The sequence below is a fragment of the Chlorocebus sabaeus genome, chromosome 10 (genome assembly GCF_047675955.1).
Source record: "Chlorocebus sabaeus isolate Y175 chromosome 10, mChlSab1.0.hap1, whole genome shotgun sequence".
NCBI lineage: Eukaryota > Metazoa > Chordata > Mammalia > Primates > Cercopithecidae > Chlorocebus > Chlorocebus sabaeus.
The window spans coordinates 7,751,429-7,773,915 of record NC_132913.1 but is presented as its reverse complement, the minus strand read 5'-3'; the positions used below and the strand labels follow the sequence as shown (position 1 = coordinate 7,773,915).

The 22,487-nt window shown below is 38.3% G+C and overlaps 1 protein-coding gene across 1 annotated transcript; it reads left to right on the top strand.

Annotated features, from left to right (window-relative positions):
- Positions 1–848: 848 nt before the first annotated feature.
- LOC140712639 (uncharacterized) lies at positions 849–17,957 on the top strand. The gene is made up of 4 exons (XM_073020243.1): positions 849–928; positions 3,892–4,132; positions 9,509–10,735; positions 17,817–17,957. Exons 1-4 carry the CDS (start codon positions 849–851, stop codon positions 17,955–17,957), a joined length of 1,689 nt encoding a protein of 562 aa, XP_072876344.1.
- The last annotated feature ends 4,530 nt before the right edge of the window (positions 17,958–22,487 follow it).

Sequence of the window (22,487 nt, the reverse complement as noted above, 5' to 3'; positions counted from 1 at the left end):
TTCATGTTACTGAACTGTAGACTTAAAAATTGTTAAAAGGACCAATTTCATGCTATGTATATTTTAGCACAATTTAGAAGAAAAGACCAGGCAAGATCTTACCTCAAAGTCTTTGCGTTGCCTGTTTCCTCTCTTCTTGTCCAAATTTATCTCCACAATGAATTCTCTCAATGCTTCCTGTCTTTACTCACATGTAATTTCTCATTGAGTCCAACACAGAGCATTTCATTTAAAATAAGACTGTGCCTAAAACTCTAAAACAACCTGAACCCAGTAGAGTTTTGATAGTACTGATGATGTTCTACCTGACAATTTAAAAAAGTATATTAATCCTATTATATTTTTTCTATTTCCCCAGTAGAATGTAGGCTTTGTAAGACAATGGATTGTTATCTGTTTGCTTACTAATGTAATTCCAGCAACCATGACAATGCCTGGCTTACAGTAGGCTCTCCACAACCTTAATCTTGAAAGTTGAATGGAGGTTGCTGTATAACTAACCACATATTTAATGTCATGCCTGGGCCTTTTGATCCTAAAGATGTCAAATCTACTTATAAGTTATGTGTGGGTTTTACTTCCTTTCCATTCTCACTGAGTCTTTATCAAATGGTACAACTTGTTCTCAGCTGATATTGTGGTGAATTAGCCAAATATCTATCCAAGCTTGAAAATAATATATAAAATAAACATGTCCTGTGGGCGATTTAGGAATATCTAGAGGTGATCATACAAAGCAAGCTAAAGACTTCCAAAGACTCTCAAGAGAAAAAAAGATCAGTCTCCAGAACCAGATGGATGGTCAAGGTGTAAGCAGTACTTAGATTTCATTTATGGCCATCTTCAGCATGTACCCAGAAATACATGGTGTTGTGGAAAACTGGATTTCCAGCAGTCAAGAAAAATGGGATCCTAGAGACAGTGTTTTGTAATATTACCAGAAATCATACTCAAAAGCTGATGAAGGATAGAATTGTCCAAATAACCTCATAATGATGCAACTCTAAGATATATTAATACTTTTTTTTTTTTTTGAGACGGAGTTTCACTCTTCACCCAGGCTGGAGTGCAATTGTGCCACCTCGGCTCATTACAACCTCCACCTCTGAGGTTCAAGCAATTCTCCTGCCTCTGCCTCCCGAGTAGCTGGGATTACAAGCGCCTGCCACCATGCCAGGCTAAATTTTTTTGTATTTTTAGGAGAGACAGTGTTTCACCATGTTGGCCAGGCTGGTCTCAAACTCCTACCTCAGGTGATCCACCCACCTCAGCCTCCCAAAGTGCTGGAATTACAGGCATGAGCCACCGTTCCTGGCTTTATAAGTTTTAATATTATAAACACGAAATTTTAAGCACAAAAAATGTCCCACCAGTTACTCAAATATGTCAGACTCCCAGACATCTGATTTCAGCATAAAATTCTCCAATGCATAAATAAATTGCCATCTTCTTTTAAAATTGTTAAATAAAGTATAAAATTAATTATAAAGGTTAATTTTACTTTCTGGATAGCCAAGAATTAATGAGGAAACCTAGACAATTAAAACTTTCCTGGATGAATCAGATTATACCCTCTTCTGTGCTATAAATGGAAATGTTGTGAAAAACATTTAAGAAAATAAAAATGTATATTAATAAATATGTAAAAGAAATTAAAAAGGGTACAGATGGGTTATATCTTTCAAAATGTATAATATTTTAATGAACGTCTTTTGAATGTAGTCAAGTAATTTTTCTAAAGCATTTTTCTTAGAGATTGGAATAAAACTTTGGTGAAAATATCATCAAATATCTATTTGTGTTGTAGAACACAATACATCTGGGTATAACTTACTGGTTTACTTATTAAATTTCTCATCTTGTTCTGATGAGCAGAAAAGTGCTTTAATATGAATGCAGTTAAGTTTGTCATTTTATATCTACTCAACTCAGTTCCCCAAATTTATTATTGGTATCATCGAATTGCTCTTTGCAATCTCAAAGCATTTGAGGAAGAAAAACGTATCAAGTAGAAAAGGATGTAAAACTTTCCTCAACATAATTAATGTCCATTATTATTTATATTGCCTGATCAATTATTTTAAAAGGTTACAAGATAATGCAATACAATTTTGATTGATACATGTGGCCAGTATCTCAGCACTTCAGGAGGTAAAACAAATTTCAATAAAAACAATTATAATAAATTTTACCAGAAGAAAAAGGAACTTAGTTCAACTGAGATTTCCCACTGGGCTTAAAAAGGTGTGAAATTAAAGGCAAGGAAAAAAAGCATTATAAGCTATTTCTACAGGATGCACAAAAATGTGCTTAATTTACTTCATCTCTAGACGCATTTTCAAACCAGTTGCTTCACCTTGTGCTACACAAAACAACTATTTAATGCAACATTTTCTGGTGATTATCTAAATGGTTGCACATAAACGTGCCTTTTCTGGTTAAAGACTCACCCTACGCTCATGTATAAAAATAGTGGGCAAATATTAGCCTAATACTAATCCACGTGCTTGCTTACAGTTCTGCTCTTGTAAATAAGACTTTTCTGTCTTAATTAGAGACACTAGCCTTCCTAGATGCAATCATTATAAAAAAACTATCTGAATTAGATTTTAAATACATTTTAAATATGTGAACTCTATGAATAATTGTATGTGATATATAAATAGTTTAAGTAAAATTCTCTTACAGTCAACCAAAACCTGATCGAAGTAATAAAAGTTTTCCTGTTTTGATTGAAAATAAGAAAAAAAGGGGCAGGGAAAAGCTATGTACCATTAACTACAAAATGTAATAAATAAATAGTGGTTACATACTCACCCTACTTCTGGCCCTTTGCTAGGCCCTAGAAGTACACATGCCATCTTTTGTGTCAAGTATCAGTAGCCAAAGTACCAGACAAAGTTTACTGCAGAAGTGAGTCTTGCTTGTTCAAGATGTCTTAGGAGTTAACCAACAGAGGCAAAGGGCAGCATTTAAGTGCAAGGGACACTATTCCCAGTAAAGCCATTCAAAAGAGAAATAGCACAGCATACCCAGGAAACTAACAAAGTGCTATCAAATTGCTGCCAGTGAAGTGAAAGGAGAAAGATAAAGCAGGAAAGGGAGAAAGAAACCAGAGAATTAGAAGTATACAAGGAGCTTGAATTATATTCGGTGGGTAATGCCGAGCCATTGAAAATTTTTACCAAGAACTTACATTATCAGACATAAAGAATTATAATTGTTTATGAAGCAAAACAATAACCAATGACCAAAATTTCCCAAATAGCCATTAGGAAATATTAAGAACATGCTTTCTTCTGTAATTTTATTTATTATTATTTTTTAATTTTTCACTTTTCATGTGTCTGTTGCTCTAATTACATAAATGGAATTGATAGCTGTCCCTCAAAACATTGCATAGAAAAAACTCAACTGGACCTTAAAACCTGCATGGGAGAAATAGACTCAAAGGCAGATTCGAATGCCATTTAACATTGTATATATGAATTCAACCACTTGTCTGTCCGACTTTATATAGATTCTTTCATCTACTCATGTGTCCGGAGCTGCGCGCCCCGGCCATAGCGAGTAATTATTGATGATTAGATGCCTGAGCTCTATTCATTTCCACCTCTCACCTCCTTCCCAGATTTGTCTTTTTCCCTGTATTAAATACCTCACACAAGATGGCGCTCTTCCTGCTTCTTCTTCACCCATCTTTCCCGCGCGCGCGAAAATTGATACTTCGTAGCAAAATGGTTACTTCCTAGCGCAGGCGCAACATGACGACCGACCGTTGAAACCGAAACCTGCCTGGCCGCGCCCTCTGAAATGAGATCATTTCCGCCTTGGCCCAACCCCTTCCTCTCCAAGTGTATATAAGGCACTGCATTACTGCCATTAAACGAGACTTGATCAGAGCACTGTCTTGTCTCCATTTCTCGTGTCTCTTGTTCCCCAAATTCCCACTCCCTCCTCCAGGGCCTGCTTCGACGATCCCGCGGGCCGGGATACGTGGCGCCCGAACAGGGACCTGGAAACGAGGGACTCCGTGAGGAAGAGGACGCCAAAGGACGGTCGACCGCTAACGAAAACAAAAGAAAGTGAACTCTTCCGATCACCGCGGGAACCTGCCGCGTCAGAATCGAAGGTAAGTGACGCGTCCGAAATGGGACAAGAATTAAGCCAACATCAGATCTATGTAGGACAATTAAAAGAGGCTTTAAAGATACGAGGAGTAAAGGTTAAAGGTAATGATTTGTTTAAATTTTTTGATTTTGTAAAAGACACTTGCCCTTGGTTCCCACAGGAAGGAACTATTGATATTAAAAGATGGCGTAGAGTAGGGGATTGTCTTCAGGACTATTATAATACTTTTGGGCCAGAAAAAATTCCTGTGACCGCCTTCTCTTATTGGAACCTCATTAGAGATTTAATAGATAAGAAGGAGGCCGATCCGCAAGTCATGGCTGCGGTCGCTCAGACAGAGCATATTTTAAAGGTTAGCTCCCGCTCTAACCTTACAAAGCCTCCGCAAGATACGGAGGAGGATCTCATTTCCCTCGAAAGTGATCATGAGGAAATCAAGTCTCCTTCTGTAACAGATAAAGAAATGCCACACGAAAACAAACCAAAAAAATACCCAATTTTACAGATGCTTCAAAAAGAGGAGGAAATTAATAAGCCTAATCAATCAGACATAAATTGGGATGATTTAGAGGAAGAGGCGGCTAAATATCACAACCCTGATTTGCCTCCCCTTACTTCATACCCGCCCCCATATAATAAGACACATAATGAGGCTTCTGCGCCCATTGTTATGGCAGCAATAGATCCCAAAGAAGAATTAAAACAAAAAATTGCTCAACTAGAGGAACAAATTAAACTTGAAGAGTTACATCAATCATTGATAATTAGGCTCCAAAAGCTAAAGACAGGAAATGAAAAAATACCCAGCTCAGACGCTATGGAGGGTTCCTTGCGCCCACCTCAGCGGCCTGGACAACATGTTCAAAAAGGGGGGTTAGTTGTTAGCCGACATAGAGAAGACTCCTCCCCCAAAGACGTTTTTCCGGTCACTGAAACCATAGATGAACGGGGACAGGCTTGGAGGCATCATACTGGATTTGACTTTACTATTATAAAAGAGTTAAAGACTGCTGCCTCTCAGTATGGGGCTACTGCTCCATATACTCTTGCTATAGTGGAATCTGTAGCTGAGAATTGGCTCACTCCTACAGACTGGAATACCTTAGTTAGGGCAGTCCTTTCTGGGGGAGACCATTTAATTTGGAAGTCAGAGTTCTTTGAAAATTGTAGAGACACGGCTAAAAGAAATCAACAGGCAGGAAACGGTTGGGATTTTGATATGTTAACTGGTTCGGGTAATTATGCAGACACTCAGGCCCAAATGCAATATGATCCTGGATTGTTCTCGCAAATCCAGGCTGCCGCTACAAAAGCCTGGAGAAAACTTCCCGTTAAAGGAGATCCAGGGGCCTCGCTCACAGCAGTTAAACAAGGACCTGATGAGCCATTTTCAGACTTTGTGCATAGACTTATGACCACGGCAGGTAGAATCTTTGGAAATGCAGAAACGGGTGTAGATTATGTTAAACAGTTAGCTTATGAAAATGCTAACCCCGCCTGCCAAGTGGCAATCAGACCTTATCGAAAGAAAACAGATTTAACAGGATACATTCGCCTTTGTTCAGATATTGGGCCCTCATATCAACAAGGCCTAGCAATGGCCGCTGCTTTTAGCGGCCAAACAGTAAGAGACTTCCTCATTAACAAAGGTAGAGATAAAGGGGGATGTTTTAGATGCGGTAAAAGGGGACACTTTGCAAAAGATTGCCATGAAAACCAAAATAAAAATCCAGAAGCAAAAATTCCAGGCCTTTGCCCAAGGTGTAAAAGAGGAAGGCACTGGGCAAACGAATGTAAATCTAAAACTGACAGTCAAGGAAATCCTTTATCCCCTAGGCAGGGAAACAGGATGAGGGGCCAGCCTCAGGCCCCGAAACAAGCATATGGGGCAGTCAGCTTTGTTCCAGCCAGCAACAGCAATCCATTTCAAAACTTAGTAGAGCAACCCCAGGAAGTGCAGGGCTGGACCTCAGTTCCACCTCCCACACAGTACTAACACCTGAAATGGGACCACAAACCTTAAATACCGGAATATATGGACCTTTACCACCTAATACTTTTGGGCTGCTTTTGGGAAGAAGTAGTGTCACCATGAGAGGCTTACAAGTCCTCCCTGGAGTTATCGATAATGATTATGAAGGAGAAATTAAAATTATGGCCAGAGCTATTGATAGTATTATTACTGTCCCTCAAGGAGTTAGAATAGCTCAGTTAATCCTGCTACCTTTGGTCAAAACACATAATAATATCCAACACTCTAATAGAAATATAAAAGGTTTCGGATCATCAGACATATATTGGGTGCAACCAATTACAAATCAAAAACCCTCTCTAACCTTATGGTTAGACGGGAAGGCATTCACTGGACTAATAGACACAGGGGCTGATGTAACTATCATTAAACAGGAAGATTGGCCTTCTCATTGGTCTACTACAGAGACTTTAACTCACTTGAGAGGAATTGGACAAAGCAGTAATCCTAAACAAAGTTCTAAGTACCTAACATGGACAGATAAAGAAAACAATTCAGGCCTTATTAAGCCATTTGTCATCCCTTACCTACCTGTTAACCTTTGGGGGCGAGATCTGCTCTCTCAAATGAAAATTATAATGTGTAGTCCAAATGATATAGTTACTGCACAAATGTTAACTCAAGGATACACCCCTGGTAAAGGTCTTGGAAAAGGAGAAAACGGTATTCCACAGCCTATACTGGTTTCAGGACAACTTGATAAAAAGGGGTTTGGAAATTTTTAGCTCAGGCCACTGACATACCTGCACCCCAAAGGTGCGCTGACCCCATTACTTAGAAGTCAGATGAGCCCGTTTGGGTTGATCAGTGGCCTTTACTCAATGATAAACTAAGTGCTGCCCGACAGTTAGTGCAGGAACAACTGATAGCAGGACATATTGTGGAAAGTAATTCTCCTTGGAATACACCTATTTTTGTTATTAAAAAGAAGTCTGGCAAATGGAGACTCTTACAAGATTTAAGGGCGGTAAATATCACTATGATCCTTATGGGTGCCTTACAACCAGGATTGCCTTCACCAGTTGCGATTCCTCAAAAATATTTTAAAATCATTATTGACCTTAAAGATTGCTTTTTTACAATTCCCCTTCACCCTGCTGACCAAAAAAGATTTGCCTTTAGTCTTCCATCTACAAATTTTAAACAACCAATGAAGCGCTATCAATGGAAAGTCTTACCTCAGGGTATGGCCAATAGTCCTACCTTGTGTCAAAAATATGTAGCTGCTGCTATAGAGCCAGTCAGAAAAACATGGACACAAATGTATATTATACATTATATGGATGATATTTTAATAGCAGGGGAAATTGGCGAACAAGTCTTACAGTGCTTTGCCCAACTCAAACAAGAGTTAACAGCAGTCGGACTACAAATAGCCCCAGAAAAGGTACAATTACAAGATCCATACACCTATCTTGGTTTTCAAATTAATGGACCTAAAATCATTAATCAAAAGGCTGTTATACGTCGTGATCATTTAAAAACTTTAAATGATTTCCAAAAATTACTGGGAGACATAAATTGGCTTCGGCCATACTTAAAACTCACTACAGGAGAGTTAAAACCTCTTTTCGATATATTAAAAGGAGACTCTAATCCAAAATCCCCCAGGTCCATTACCAAAGAAGCATTAATAGCACTCCAACAGGTGGAATATGCCATTGCAACACAATTTGTTACCAGTATTGATTATTCTCAGCCATTAATATTCATTATTTTTAACACAACAATAACCCCTACTGGCTTATTCTGGCAGAGCAATCCCATTATGTGGGTACACCTGCCCTCCTCCCCTAAAAAGGTTTTGTTGCCTTATTATGATGCCATAGCTGATCTAATTATCTTGGGAAGAGAAAACAGTAGAAAGTACTTTGGAATAGAACCCTCTGCCATTATACAGCCCTACACTCAATCACACATCCATTGGCTGTTACAAAATACGGAAGCCTGGCCAATTGCTTGCGCTTCTTACACTGGCACCATTGACAACCATTACCCACCTAACAAACTCATTCAATTTTGCAAACTTCATGCATTTGTGTTTCCCCATATTACCAGTAAAGAACCCCTCAATGACGCATTACTAATTTTCACTGATGGATCTTCCACAGGACTTGCCGCTTACACCTACAATAATGTAGTCGTTAAATTCCAGACCACTTATACATCAGCTCAGCTAGTCGAATTGCAAGCTATAATTGCAGCATTATCAGCTTTTCCTTGTCAGCCACTTAACATTTACACAGACAGCGCCTACCTGGCTCATTCAATACCCCTCTTAGAGACCGTGCCTCAAATTAAACATATTTCAGACACAGCTAACTTATTTTTACAATGTCAACAACTTATTCAAAAAAGGACTACTCCCTTTTTTCTTGGGCATATCAGAGCACATTCAGGATTACCGGGACCTTTAACACAAGGTAATGCAACAGCCGACATGGCAACAAAAACCATAGCCACAGTCACTACAGACAATTTACAACAAGCACAAAAAGCACATGCCTTACATCATTTAAACGCCCAAACCTTAAGACTCATGTTTAAACTTACTAGAGAACAAGCTCGACAAATAGTTAAACAATGCGCCAACTGCATAACGTATTTACCTGTTCCTCATTTAGGAATTAACCCCCGAGGACTCATCCCCAACGAAATTTGGCAAATGGACGTTACTCACCACTTAGAATTTGGTCAACTAAAATATATCCATGTATGCATAGACACCTATAGTGGATTCATTAGTGCAACTCTCCAAACAGGAGAGGCCACCAAACATGTCGTAGCTCATTTATTACACTGCTTTTCTATTTTAGGAATACCCAAACAAATTAAAACAGATAATGGCCCTGGTTATATAGCCAAAACCTTTTTACAATTCTGCAATACCCTACAAATTAAACATACCACAGGCATTCCCTACAATCCCCAAGGACAAGGTATAGTAGAAAGAGCCCATCTGTCATTAAAAACTGCTATCACAAAATTAAAAGGGGGGAGCTGGTACCCCGTGAAGGGTACCCCCAGAAACATACTCAATCATGCCCTGTTTATCCTTAATTTTTTAAATTTGGACAGTCATGGAAAATCTGCTGCCGACCGTTTCTGGCATCCTGAATCTCAAAAACAGTTTGCAATGGTAAAATGGAAAGATCCACTTGATAATTCATGGCATGGCCCCGATCCAGTTTTAATTTGGGGAAGAGGCTCAGTATGCATCTTCTCACAAAAGAATGATGCAGCCAGATGGCTGCCTGAAAGATTGGTAAGACAAATAAATCATAACCATTGTCAGTCCAGGGAAGATAAATCTCCCTGAGAAGTTTCTTCCTTTTTGTTTTTCAGGAAATGAAGCCTAACATGAGATTCCTTTGGAGAATAATCGCTCTATATAACATAGTGACAGTCTATGCAGGTTTTGGTGACCCTCGTAAAGCAAGAGGATTACTACGAAAACAATACGGCCAGCCTTGTGACTGCAGAGGGGGACAAATATCTGAACCTCCGTCAGATAGAATCACCCAGGTGACTTGCTCGGGCAAGACAGCGGACTTAATGCCAGACCAGTCGTGGAAATGTAAGTCTACCCCAAGAGACACCTCGCCTAATGGGCCGCTCCTAGAATGCCCTTGTAGCTCTTTCCAATCTTCTGTACATAGTTCCTGTTATACTTCCTATCAACAATGCAAATCAGGCAATAAAACATACTATACGGCCACGTTACTAAAAACACAAACTGGAAGTACCAATGACGTACAAGTATTAGGAACCACTAATAAACTTGTACAATCTTCTTGTAACGGCCAAAAAGGAAAGCCTGTTTGTTGGAGCACTACTGCTCCCATTCATATTTCTGATGGAGGAGGCCCATTAGATATTGCAAGAATTAAAACCGTCCAAAAAAAATTAGAAAAGATTCATAAAGCTCTATATCCTGAACTTCAATATCACCCCTTAGCCCTGCCTGAGATTAGAAATAATTTTAGGCTCGATGCTCAAACTTTTGATATCCTCAATGCTACTTACAATTTACTTCAAATGTCCAATACAAGCCTAGCCCACGATTGTTGGCTTTGTCTTAAAATGGGCCCCCCTATTCCTCTAGCTATACCTAACTTTTTGTTGTCCTATGTCAATTACTCAAATGAATCCTTGGTAAATAATTCCTGTCCTATTATCTCTCCCCTCTTAGTTCAACCGATGACGTTTTCTAATTCCTTTTGCCTCTTTTCACCATCATATAATAGCACTAAAGAAATTGATCTAGGCTATGTTGTGTTTGACAACTGTACCTCCATAATCCATGCCACCGACCCTTTGTGTGCTGTAAATGGCTCGGTCTTCGTCTGTGGAAACAACATGGCATATACTTATCTGCCTACAAATTGGACAGGGCTTTGTGTTCTGGCCACTCTTCTCCCCGACATTGATATCATTCCTGGAGATGAACCTATCCCCATCCCCGCTATTGAACATTTTATTTATAGACCGAAACGAGCCATACAATTTATTCCCTTATTGGCTGGACTAGGAATCACCACTGCTTTTACAACAGGAGCCACAGGCCTAGGGGTCTCACTAACCCAATATACTAAATTATCCAACCAATTAATTTCAGATGTACAGACCTTATCCAGTACTATACAAGATTTACAAGACCAAGTAGACTCATTAGCTGAAGTAGTTCTCCAAAATAGAAGAGGTCTAGATTTATTAACAGCAGAACAGGGAGGGATCTGTTTGGCTTTACAGGAAAAGTGCTGTTTTTACGCCAACAAATCCGGAATTGTCAGAGATAAGATAAAGACTTTACAAGAAGAACTAGAAAAGCGCAGAAAGGGCCTAGCCGCCAATCCATTGTGGACGGGACTCGATGGACTTCTCCCCTATCTCCTGCCATTTCTTGGTCCTTTACTTACTCTTCTACTCTTCCTCACTCTCGGGCCTATAATCCTTAATAAGCTTATGGCATTCGTCAGACAACAAATCGAGGCCTTCCAGGCCAAACCTATACAGGTCCATTATCATCGCCTTGAGATGACTGAAAATGGTGAGTCTTATTTACCTCAATAAGACCACCTCCCCTGTGTGCTGAACTGGACAGTCAATGACGGGTAAGAGGACACTATCTCCACCGGAGCCTAAGACAGGAGGGCCGCCTTTGCTGCTGCCTTATCCCATGACGGGCCTAGAAGGTGGGGATGAGTTGACCCAACCTAAGACAGGCGCAGTTCCCGGGGGGTCATTCTCTTGTCATAAAACAATAAAAAGGGGGACCTGTCCGGAGCTGCGCGCCCCGGCCATAGCGAGTAATTATTGACGATTAGATGCCTGAGCTCTATTCATTTCCACCTCTCACCTCCTTCCCAGATTTGTCTTTTTCCCTGTATTAAATACCTCACACAAGATGGCGCTCTTCCTGCTTCTTCTTCACCCATCTTTCCCGCGCGCGCGAAAATTGTTACTTCGTAGCAAAATGGTTACTTCCTAGCGCAGGCGCAACATGACGACCGACTGTTGAAACCGAAACCTGCCTGGCCGCGCCCTCTGAAATGAGATCATTTCCGCCTTGGCCCAACCCCTTCCTCTCCAAGTGTATATAAGGCACTGCATTACTGCCATTAAACGAGACTTGATCAGAGCACTGTCTTGTCTCCATTTCTCGTGTCTCTTGTTCCCCAAATTCCCACTCCCTCCTCCAGGGCCTGCTTCGACGATCCCGCGGGCCGGGATACTCATGCATCATTTATTGATTGCTGAATTCACTTATAGTAACAAGCTCCTTCTTATCTCTAAGACCTGCATATGTTTTTCCTTTCCATAGTGCTTGATAGTATCCACATTTTCAGATGTAACAAGTCATTTCAAACTTACCTAGTGTATTTCTTACTCTAGACTAGAGATTGGCCATTTATTTTTTCAAGAAGCCTTTTGGTTCCTTTGGGTAGAATATTATTTTATCTGTCTCAAGGGGTGCTTGTTGTTAATGGCTTGGTCATTATTTTCAGGCCTTGTCATTGAACAGAGCTAATAAATGTATTTACTATTTTTTAAAGGTAGAATACAGCATACATCTATAATGATATTTTCAAATATTACTATATCAATTAAAAATATAAATATACTCAGTATGATTCAATTTATATAACAATAAAGAACATGCAAAGCTAAATAGTTTTATTTGTGGATGATTCATAAGATGGTAAGCCTATCAAACAAAGCAGAAAAGTTTTGTCTATACCTGGCATAATTAGCTTATCTCCCTGCATGAAGAGGGTTGCGACCCTGAAGTGGTGTGCAGAGGCCACTGGGAGTTTGGGCAATGCTCTTTCCCTTTATGGAGGTAGTTATATAAAGTAGCTGTTAACTTTTAGTGATTTACTGAGTTATAGACATGTTCATAAAATTTTCCATGTGCCTTAGAGTTCTTGGGGTAAAGTCAATTTTAAAAAGTTGCTGTGTCCTGCTCTTCCTAACTTTTCTCAAGCATCATTAATTTTTTTCCCAACATTTTCACCCAACCATTTCAGTGCTATTTGTGAATATTTCATGCTTTAAAAATTTCATGCACAGCATCTGGAGCTTGTTGGAGGAATGACACCAAAGATTCCTAATAAACAAATATGCTTTGGCTTGTTAGATTAACCTTACTAGAACATTTTCTTTTCCTTCTCTCTGGCATGATTGGCCCACACATTAGAAATAGATAACTCCATTTGCTTTCATTAAATAAATTATCAAGATTTCACCATCCCTGTCTCTGCATCTTCAGTTCAATTTATTTTAGACTGAAAATATTTGCTGAGCCCTTCATTGGTGCTCTGAACTGTGCCACACACAGAGATGGCAGGATAGGGCACCTGCCCTTGAGGGAGTTTTGGTTATGATGAAGAAATATGTTGGGAAGCTAAATTATTGGAAAGGCTTTTTCACTCAAAGTCTGCAGCCAGTTGAAAAGCAAATGTTATTTTTATTTATTTTCAGATCTGAAATTGTAAAAAAGTCTGGTTCCTGATATATATCTTACTTATTGATTAAAGGCTGTGGGAAGTGAAGGTAAATATTATTGTTTAATTCACTTCAGTAGAGTCAAGGAGAATATCACTTTCATGATTTTTTTTGTGTGTGCTTGTTTTTGTTTTTGTTGTTGCTTAAAACTGGTAAATAGTGGTGCTGAGATTTAATTTCTGGATTTCTGGATGTAATTCTCTTACTGTACATACCATTTATTCCAAGATTTTACTCCAAATTTTTCTATTAGCTATACATGATGCACTAACCCTACTAATTATTACAAACATAATCCAATCCTATTTGTGAGCCAAGCCTTTGCCTGGATCTATTTGGTGTTACAGACCTTCTGAATGTGAGCTTACCTGTGGGAAGACCAGGACACTGGAAAAGTTAGGCTCTCACATGTATAAATGCAACCCAATATACTGACCAGAGCTGAAAATATCACTTATACAAATGGGCAGCTCTTGCGGGCAATGCTGTTGCCATTAAAATGAGATAAAGCAAAATGCAATATCTCATTTGAGCCAATACAATATAGTTCCAAGAATCTTAGTTTGATCATAGGAAAATAAGGACTCTTATCCTGTTCTGGTGCTTACATGGGGTGGTGAGTAGGCAGTGAAACCTTGACAGCTTCCCATTGCTTTGCTTACCCAACTTCCTCCACATTTTGGACCTAGTCTCACTTTCTAGAATTTTAATAAATTACTTCAGTGTTTCCTCCCTCCTTTCCATAACACCCATCCCTACTATCACCAAGCACACATATCCTAGTCTTTCTGGATTTTGTACTGAGCAGGCCATGCACCCTTCAGGCTCAGGATTAACATGGGGTCAACTCTGAGGAACTGTTCTTTGATTTCTTCCCTAGTCATCTAAGCAGTGTTTTAGTGTCTTTGTGTCTTTAGTGTCGAGGTAACACACAGACATGAGCGAGATAAACTGACCTAAACTCCCTAACGCAAATAACTTGCATATTATGTGAGGACTCTCAGTGAAATTAAACACAAATGGGAGTTGTGAAAACATGGATCAAAGATGGTAGATAGTGAGGAAGTATCTGATTACCAAGGTAGTGCTGGAGTAGGAAAATTTAAACTGTAATTGACAAATTGCTGGAGGCCTGATGTGGACAAGTCTGTGAGTTAATGACTCTGCAGATGGGGGTGTGAGAGGCCACATTTTACAATTTTTGCTTCCTGGAGTTCTGCTAGTTTGTCATAGTGAAATCAGAGAAAAATTCCCTTTTGTTTCCAGAAGGAATATGGAAAAAGTGTCCAGTTTGAAATACACCAGAGCATTCTTTTCTTAATAAGGCTTTCCCTCAAGAGAAACTATTTTACTAATGCCTTCCCAACTGGGATGTTAAAAAAAAAAGCCTAAATGGCCTGTGGGAAAGAACAATACCCAACTTCAGCTCCTCCAGCATCCTGGAGCATCCTCCAGCACTGTGACAGAAATGAAGAATGAATGTGCCTATTAGTAGATTAGTTAGATGCACTAACCCTGCTCATTATTATAAACATAATCCAGTCCCATTTGTGAGCCAAGCCTTTGCCTGGATCTATTTGGTGTTCCAGAGCCTTCTGAATGTGAACTCACCTGTGGGACATGGCTAAAGAAATAATCTCTAAACTTTAAGATAGGCCTGTAAAAATTTTCAAAAATGAAAAGTAAAGAAGAAAGATTGAAAAATAAACATGACAACAGACTATCCAAGAACTGTGGGACAGCTATAAAAGATGTAACACGCATGTACTATTAAAAAAAAAAAAAAAAAAGAAAGAAAAAGAAAAAGAGGAAAGAGACGAACTTAATAAATTTTTGAAGAAATAATGATGGAACATTTCTCTAAATCAATGTCAGACACCAATCCACACATTCAGGAAGCTCAGAGAACACCAAGCAGGATAAATGCAAAATACAAACAAACAAACAAAAGCCTACACCTGGTCATATTATATTTCAACAAGATAATATAAAAGATAAGAAAACAAATCTTGAAACAAGACACAGGCAAAAACACCTACCTAGAGAAGAGTAAACTTTAGCAGTATATTCATCTCTTTTTCAGAAACCATGCAAGCAAAAGAGAGGTAAGTGAAATATTTAAAGTGTGGAGACAGAAATCCCAACTACCTAGAATTCTGTATCCTGCAAAATTATCCATTAAAAGTGGACTTTCTTAGACAAACAAACATTGAGGGAATTTGTTGACTGTAGACCTGCCTTGCATGAAGTGTTAAACAAAAAATAGCTTCTCAGAAAAAAAACTAAATTGATGTAGATTAGAAACTAAGGCCCATATAAGGAAAAGAAGAGCACTAGAGAAGAAATAAGTGAAGGTAAATAAAATCTTTCACCTTTCTTTCAGCACTTTTATAAAAACGAATATATGTATATTTGTTGTATGTATGTAAAAGAGTGGAATGTGTGTCCAAAATGTGTGTATAATGTATATATAAAAGTGGAATAAATGACAACAGTGATACAAGTGACAGGAGAGGAAAATTGGACAGTTGCAGTAACTAGGAAGCAATATAGTGTTATTTGGAGAGGATGAATCAGCAAAGTACAGAGAACTTTTAGAGAATGAAATTATTCTGAATTGTACTATGATACAGATATATTTCATTATACATGTATTAAAACTCATAGAATGTACAATCCCCAAAGTGAACCCTAATGCAAACTCTGGTCTTTGGGTAATAACATGTTGATGTAGGTTCATCAACTGTCACAACTGTACCACTCTAGTGGGGGATGTTTATAGTGAGGCAGTGTGTACATGTGTGTGATAAAAGGACATAAGGAATATCCCAGTGTCTTCCTCTCAAGTGTGTTATGAACCTAAAACTGCTGTATTAAAATATTCTATTTAAAAGAAAAATATCAAGGAAGATAAACCACTGGGCTTTCTGGCTTTGGACAAGAAGTTAGAATAGGTGTAGCACTAGTGCTGCAGATTTGTGTAAGATGTAATCTAGTCTTATCTAATCAAATGAGATGTAATCAATGCTGAAATTTAAAATTGAGAATATTTATTTTTTTATCATTAGTAGTAATAGTAGTAGCCTAATTTAGCCCTTTTGGAAGAAAGTAAATGTCCTAAAAGATAGATAGTGTCTTAGATTGGTCTGACTCAAGCCCTACTGCTGATGGACGGGTCATCAGAGGAAATGACCATTCATTAATTCATTGAAGAATAATTTATTTGATGCCTATGTAGCAGACATTTCTTTGGCAGTAAACTAGACACATGAACTTTTACTGTCTGAGGCTAAGCTGTTTGACTTTAGACTAATTGTTTTCTCTCTCTGTTTCAATTTCTACACCTATTGGAGGCATGTGCTCACTTTGGACCTAAACTAGATTTAAATTTTATCTGTGGTTTTTCTATGTGACTACATGCAAGTTAATTTGAGCTTTCTAAACCTCAGTTTTCTTATCAGTATAATGGTTACAACATAACTTATTTCCTCAAATTGTGTTGCAGTTTAAATTAAGATAGTTGACCGTTGGTGTGTAGCACTCAAGCTAAAGTGGTTGCTACTGATTCATTCCTGCTGACTCTAGGAATCCTATGTGGACCACCAACAGGTGTTACTTAGGGTGTGGCTCTTCATCCCAGAGAAAGGTAGGGGCATGGGTGGTGGAGGTTAGGATTTATAAGGTCATTGTCAACATAGGACTTCACTCTGTCTTGGACTGCACACCAGAAAGGCCACTCATAGGATGCAAAGATGGAGAGCAGAGCTACTACCCAAGGATGAGACAGGAGCCCAATTCTCATGCGGCAGCCACACCAGTACGGTGGTGGTGGTGGAGTTGGTGCTCCAAGTTGTGGAGAAGCTGTGCCATAGCCACAAACCTGAACCCTAAGAACCTATTGAAAAAATTGAAAGAAGACTCTACTTTGTCTATTATAGTAGACATCCTTGAGGAGACTGGATTTGAGATAATAGTGAATAGTTTCAAAAAAAAAAAAAAAAAATCACAAGCATTTTAGGAGCTTTGCCAGAGATTCAGCGTGGCAGTGAAAGAAGTTCTTGTGCAATGAAACAGTGAACCTGATGAACTGGACTTAAAGAAGAGCAATTCCAGAAAGTGCCACAGGATTGCTCTTCAGAAGGAGGAGGAAATGAAAACTGAAAAGCCTCCAGTCATACAGCCGAGACCACAGACAGAGAAAACACAGAACACTCTCAGAAATTAAGAGATCTACAGAGCATCTCAAAGTCAGGAGAAAAGAAATGAAAGAATGTGGTGTCATCAAGCTTCATCAGCTTATCTTCAGACCAGGAATCTTCTGATTATGGCCATGTTCTGACCCCATCGTCTATCAGTCCTCAACCGCTGTCTGTGGACTATTAGAGATTCCTGGAGGAGGACCCATTGTTCCACACCAACACTAATGCCCTTTAGGACAGATCAAGGGTCAGTCAAGAAAGCGCTGTGGGTCAAAGCAAGAAGCAAAATTTTTCCATAAGAAAAAGTACTTCATGAGTGCAAGACTGATGAGAAGTCCTGCTTTGACCAGTGAGAAATCACATGGGCCCTCTCCAAAGATGAAAACCAAAGACCACCCTCAGAAGGTGACACAAATTGAAATGACCCTCTAGTGTCCCTTGTCTAGAAAGAGAAAGAAAGAGAGGACAGCAGCATCAAGACGGTTTCACCCCTCTTGGTGACTGCTTCAGAAAATCACCTTAAAAAGTCAAAACCCAAAGATTCAGAGAAAACTGAATCAGACAAAAGCCAAGTCTACACAGCATAGATGTTGGAAAGGGGACAGGATGCCTGTTTCCTAAGGTTAAAAAAAGAAAAAAAAAAAAAAAAAAGATTTCTAATAACATAAAAACTCAATAAGGGAAACTAAGAACTTCTAACTTAGATAGATAGCCAGTGAGACTCCTACGTGAATTTGAGGAAGCAGATACAGATGATGAATTTGAGCAGCCCACCATGTGTATCTCAGCCATGACTAGTCTTAGAAGAAAAGTAAAAAGACCATGAAAAATTCAGACACTAAACTTAGAAAATAGAGATGAAAGAATGATTCTAAAACCACTAGTAAAATTTGGATCAGTTCAGAAATTACCTAAGGTAAACAAATACAAGACAGAGAAGCTGCAGCAGTTTGAAGCTCATCCAGCCAAGCTGAAAAGGGTCCACATACCAGTATTGTCAGACGTTCCATTTCTGAGGACACAGGCTGATGCCATTCACCTCCATCCACCTCCTTGACTCATGTCCTCCTTCCAACCAAAGTGAAAAGCATTCTCTTCACCCTGGAAAAAAGAAGAAGCTGGATCTATTGTACACAGAATTAATTCTAACCTTCAGGCATGTTCCGGTTCTAAATATCCCAGTCCTCCAGAATGATGACCATGTATCAGCCTTGCATCGCAATAAAAAGCATCAATTCAGTCACTGAAGTGGAATGAATCTCCTATTTTGTTCTAAAACTCATTTTGAAGAGATGTATGCCTATGAGTTATATCACCTACAGAAATACAATCATGTACCAGTTGAAGAAACAGATCAATTAATAAAAATTCACTGTCATCAAAACTTTAAACTTCCATGAAATTCTGGAAAAGCATGAGTTATCAGGAGATGCACTTGTGTTTCAGGATGCCTGAGAGCAGAAGCTGTGAATGCTGATATGAATAGATATTCACCTCCACATGCCAGTTAGCCCAAGGGCTGACAAGCAAAAATTGACTCTGTCAACTCTGTGGCCAAACCACCTTACCATGTTTGAAGGGGGCAAGAGAGGTTTGGGACAGGAGGAGCAGCTGATCAGCAAAAGGAGATTTTTGTGATATATAATCAAGTATCAGGCTGGAAAAAGACAGTGTATGTTACCACTTGCAAGTGATAACCCACATCACACAGTAAGCAGTCACACTTCCTCCAACAGCGTCAAAAACAGCAGTAGCTTTATCCCCATGCCTCAGAGACTGGTCTGTGCCTTCCTGAGCATCAGCAGTACCCACTTAGTGAAGGCAATCAGCAGTATGTGAAAGAAAATCGCCCCGATGATGGCTAAGACAATTCATGATTTCAAGAACAGATTCTCCCCATGACAAAATGGGGGCTTGCCTTGGAGATGGGATTTGCAAAGGAGAAATACAAGACAGTGGGGCCTGGGGAATGGAATTTCCAAAGGAGAGTAGAGTCTTTTGCTTTGTGGATTCTTTTGGGTTCTGAATCCTGCACCTGTGACCCTGTATTCCGTAACCAGTCTCCCTGCCTAGAGAAGGTATCAGAATTCTAAAGAGGGGAAGTCTCAGTCTCATTGAGGATTTTAAAGTCAATTATGTTTTTATTGTTAGCTGACCTATTTGTAAACAATAAGACATAATTTTAATTAATAAATATCTCCAGACTGTATTTATACTAAAAATATTAGACTGGGTACGGTTGTGCATGCCTATAATCCCAGCTTCTTGGGAGGCTGAGGCAGGAGGATTGCTTGAGCCCAGGAGTTTGAGGCTGCAGTGATCCATGATCATGTCATTGCACTTCAGCCTGGGAAACAGAGTGAGATTCTGACTCAAAAAAATTATTGAGATATATATATATATATAAATATATACATAACTATCTATGTGTGTGTTTGCATATATGTATTAAATATATACATAAAATCTATCTATATATATTTAAATCACAAAGTGTCAATTGGAATGCAGATCTATTTGACTAATTATGTTCTCTTAATCTCTAACTTGTCTGTGTGTCTTTTCAAACCAATCTCACTACATTCTTTGATAAACATACGTCTCACCCTCTCTGAGGACAAAGTCATGCATCTTTGTAACCCTGATCTGGTTTCCAGTGAGTAATCAACAGATATCTGTTGAATGATAATGTGTGTGTGTACAAATATATATATAAAGAGAGTAATTTTCTTGTTTTGTTTTTTTTGCCTTTGTCATGTCACTTTATGTCCTTTTTGCCTTTTATCTATCAAAAACATAAAGCCAGCCAATTCCTACATAGGACCCCTTCCAGTTCATCTTCTATTGTTCTCTCATTAATTTACATGTTCTGTTTTAAAAGATGATGAAACTAATAATATTGTACTTTTATTTTCTTTGTTGATTTTCTTCTCAGTTTTCTTTGCTATTTCTGTAATTCCTTCTTCAAGGATATGACTATATAGAATCTGTCATGATTAGAGTAAGACCCCTGGACCCAAAGGGAATTGCAGAGGTGAAGTTCAGTAACTCAACAATAGCCTATGTAGAATAATAATGGAAGACAGACAGGATGCAAGTTTAAAAATATTCTCAGCTGATGTCAACACCAGACGCGCCCCAGTCACCACAGCTACTACCTTGGCACTACTTAATACCACCAGAATTCCGAAACATAAGAAATGAAATAAATGAGAAACGAGGGGTACACTAAGTTAATTATAACTGGATTTCTCCTACCCTGGTAGAATAAGAGCTGAATATAAAAATAAAGTTATGTTATATAGATGAATAAAGAAAGCAAGCTATATTCCTTGTATATCTGAATTAGCTGAATGAGATTTATACCAGTTATAAATAGCTGCTGGTGACTTTATTGTATCCTCCCTTGACAACCAGAAAATCAATATTTATGGAGTCCCTGTGTTTAATGAGCATAGTATTAGTATACTTTTCATAATTGCAAAATGAAAAGCCACACTTTCTTTAAACCTGGAAATCTATTCAGGAAGATAGTTTACATACTGAGGAACAAACTTAGAAGTGTGATTCTTCAGTCGTAATTTTTCAAGGATATTTTGGAAAAGTGCTTCTTGGATCTGAATTTACTTTTAATTAACAATTTTCTTTAGCATCATTGCTTTAAATGGCATTTCCCGCATATCACTTGTAAGTTCAGCAGCACACACAATAAGCAATTTGTATATATTCTTAAGTACTTTAAGCTCATGTCCCTTGTGGCTTTTCTGTTTAGAGAGCAACAGGTATAATTTAGCTTATTTAGAGGTTTCTAATTTTTCTAAAGTTTCAAACCATTTATGTTGACAAGAAGTTAAAGTACGTTGATCAAGCCAGGCTGCAATAAAAATGTTGAGAATGTCCACATTTGGCCAGGCGTGGTGGCTCATGACTATAATCCCAGCACTTTGGGAGGCCAAGATGGGCAGATCACCTGAAGTCAGGAGTTCAAGACCAGCCTGACCAACATGGAGGAACCCCGTCTCTACTAAAAATACAAAATTATCTGGGGGTGGTGGCACATGCCTGTAATCCTAGTTACTCCAGAGGCTGAGACAGGAGAATTGCTTGGATCCGGAAGACTGAGGTTGCAGTGAGCCAAGATCGCCCCATTGTGCTCCAGCCTGGGCAAGAAGAGCGAAATTCCATCTAAAAAAAAAAAGTCCACATTTATAACTAGTAACCCACTTGTGTTTGGAAATAGTCAGAAAAATAATGTATATCTTAATAAGCCTGAAAAATGGTTGGAATGAAAAATGGCTATTGAATGAATAAAATAATTATATATGAATTAAAATGAGTTAATATTTAGGATGCATATTTGAGAACTGAAGGATTGTGGAGGTTTAATAAATGGACTTTTTTCAGAAGAATTCTTAAGGCAAAATGCACATATTCTTTCATTTGCAAGTGGTAACATTCATTGTCTTCTTCCAGCCTGATACTTGATTATATATCACAATAATTACTGGAGAGATCATAGAATGGAAGAAATTAGATGACAAAGTGATATATAAAGAGCGTTTTGAATAGTGTCTGAACATAGTAAGTATTATATGTTCTTACTATTATTATGATCATTGCTGCTAATACTACTGACAATACTACATCCTCACATAAAGCAAAAATGTAAAACTATCAAGAATTTAAAGTTTAAAAATTCAAAATCTACTTCAAGTCTTTATTTGAATATGACATGTTTATCTATGTAGCAAACCCCCCAAATCCACAGAATACTCCTAGAACTTGTAAGTATTATAGCAGTGTCATAGAATATAAGATCAATATATAAAAATTAATTGTTTTCCTATATACCAGGAATAAATTTTTGGAATTGGAATTTTTAGAAATACTATTTACTATAGTACCAAAAATGAAAGTACTTGGAGATTAATCTATCTATCTATCATCTATCATCTATCTCTCTCTCTATTTATCTCTCTATCTATCTATCTATCTCTGTCTATTTATCTATCTAATAAACTGAAAACAATAGAATGCTGATGGAAGATCAAAGATGATTTAAATAAATGAAAAAATACTTTGTTCTCATAGATGGATGGGACGACACAATATTGTTA

Excerpts from the sequence above, each read along its gene's own strand:
- LOC140712639 (XM_073020243.1), top strand. The coding sequence starts at position 849 with ATGTACCCAGAAATACATGGTGTTGTGGAAAACTGGATTTCCAGCAGT. Across the intron at positions 4,133-9,508 it reads CTGCCGCGTCAGAATCGAAG|GAAATGAAGCCTAACATGAG; the intron begins GTAAGTGACGCG and ends TTTGTTTTTCAG. Across the intron at positions 10,736-17,816 it reads CAGGAGCCACAGGCCTAGGG|AAAGAGAAAGAAAGAGAGGA; the intron begins GTCTCACTAACC and ends TCCCTTGTCTAG.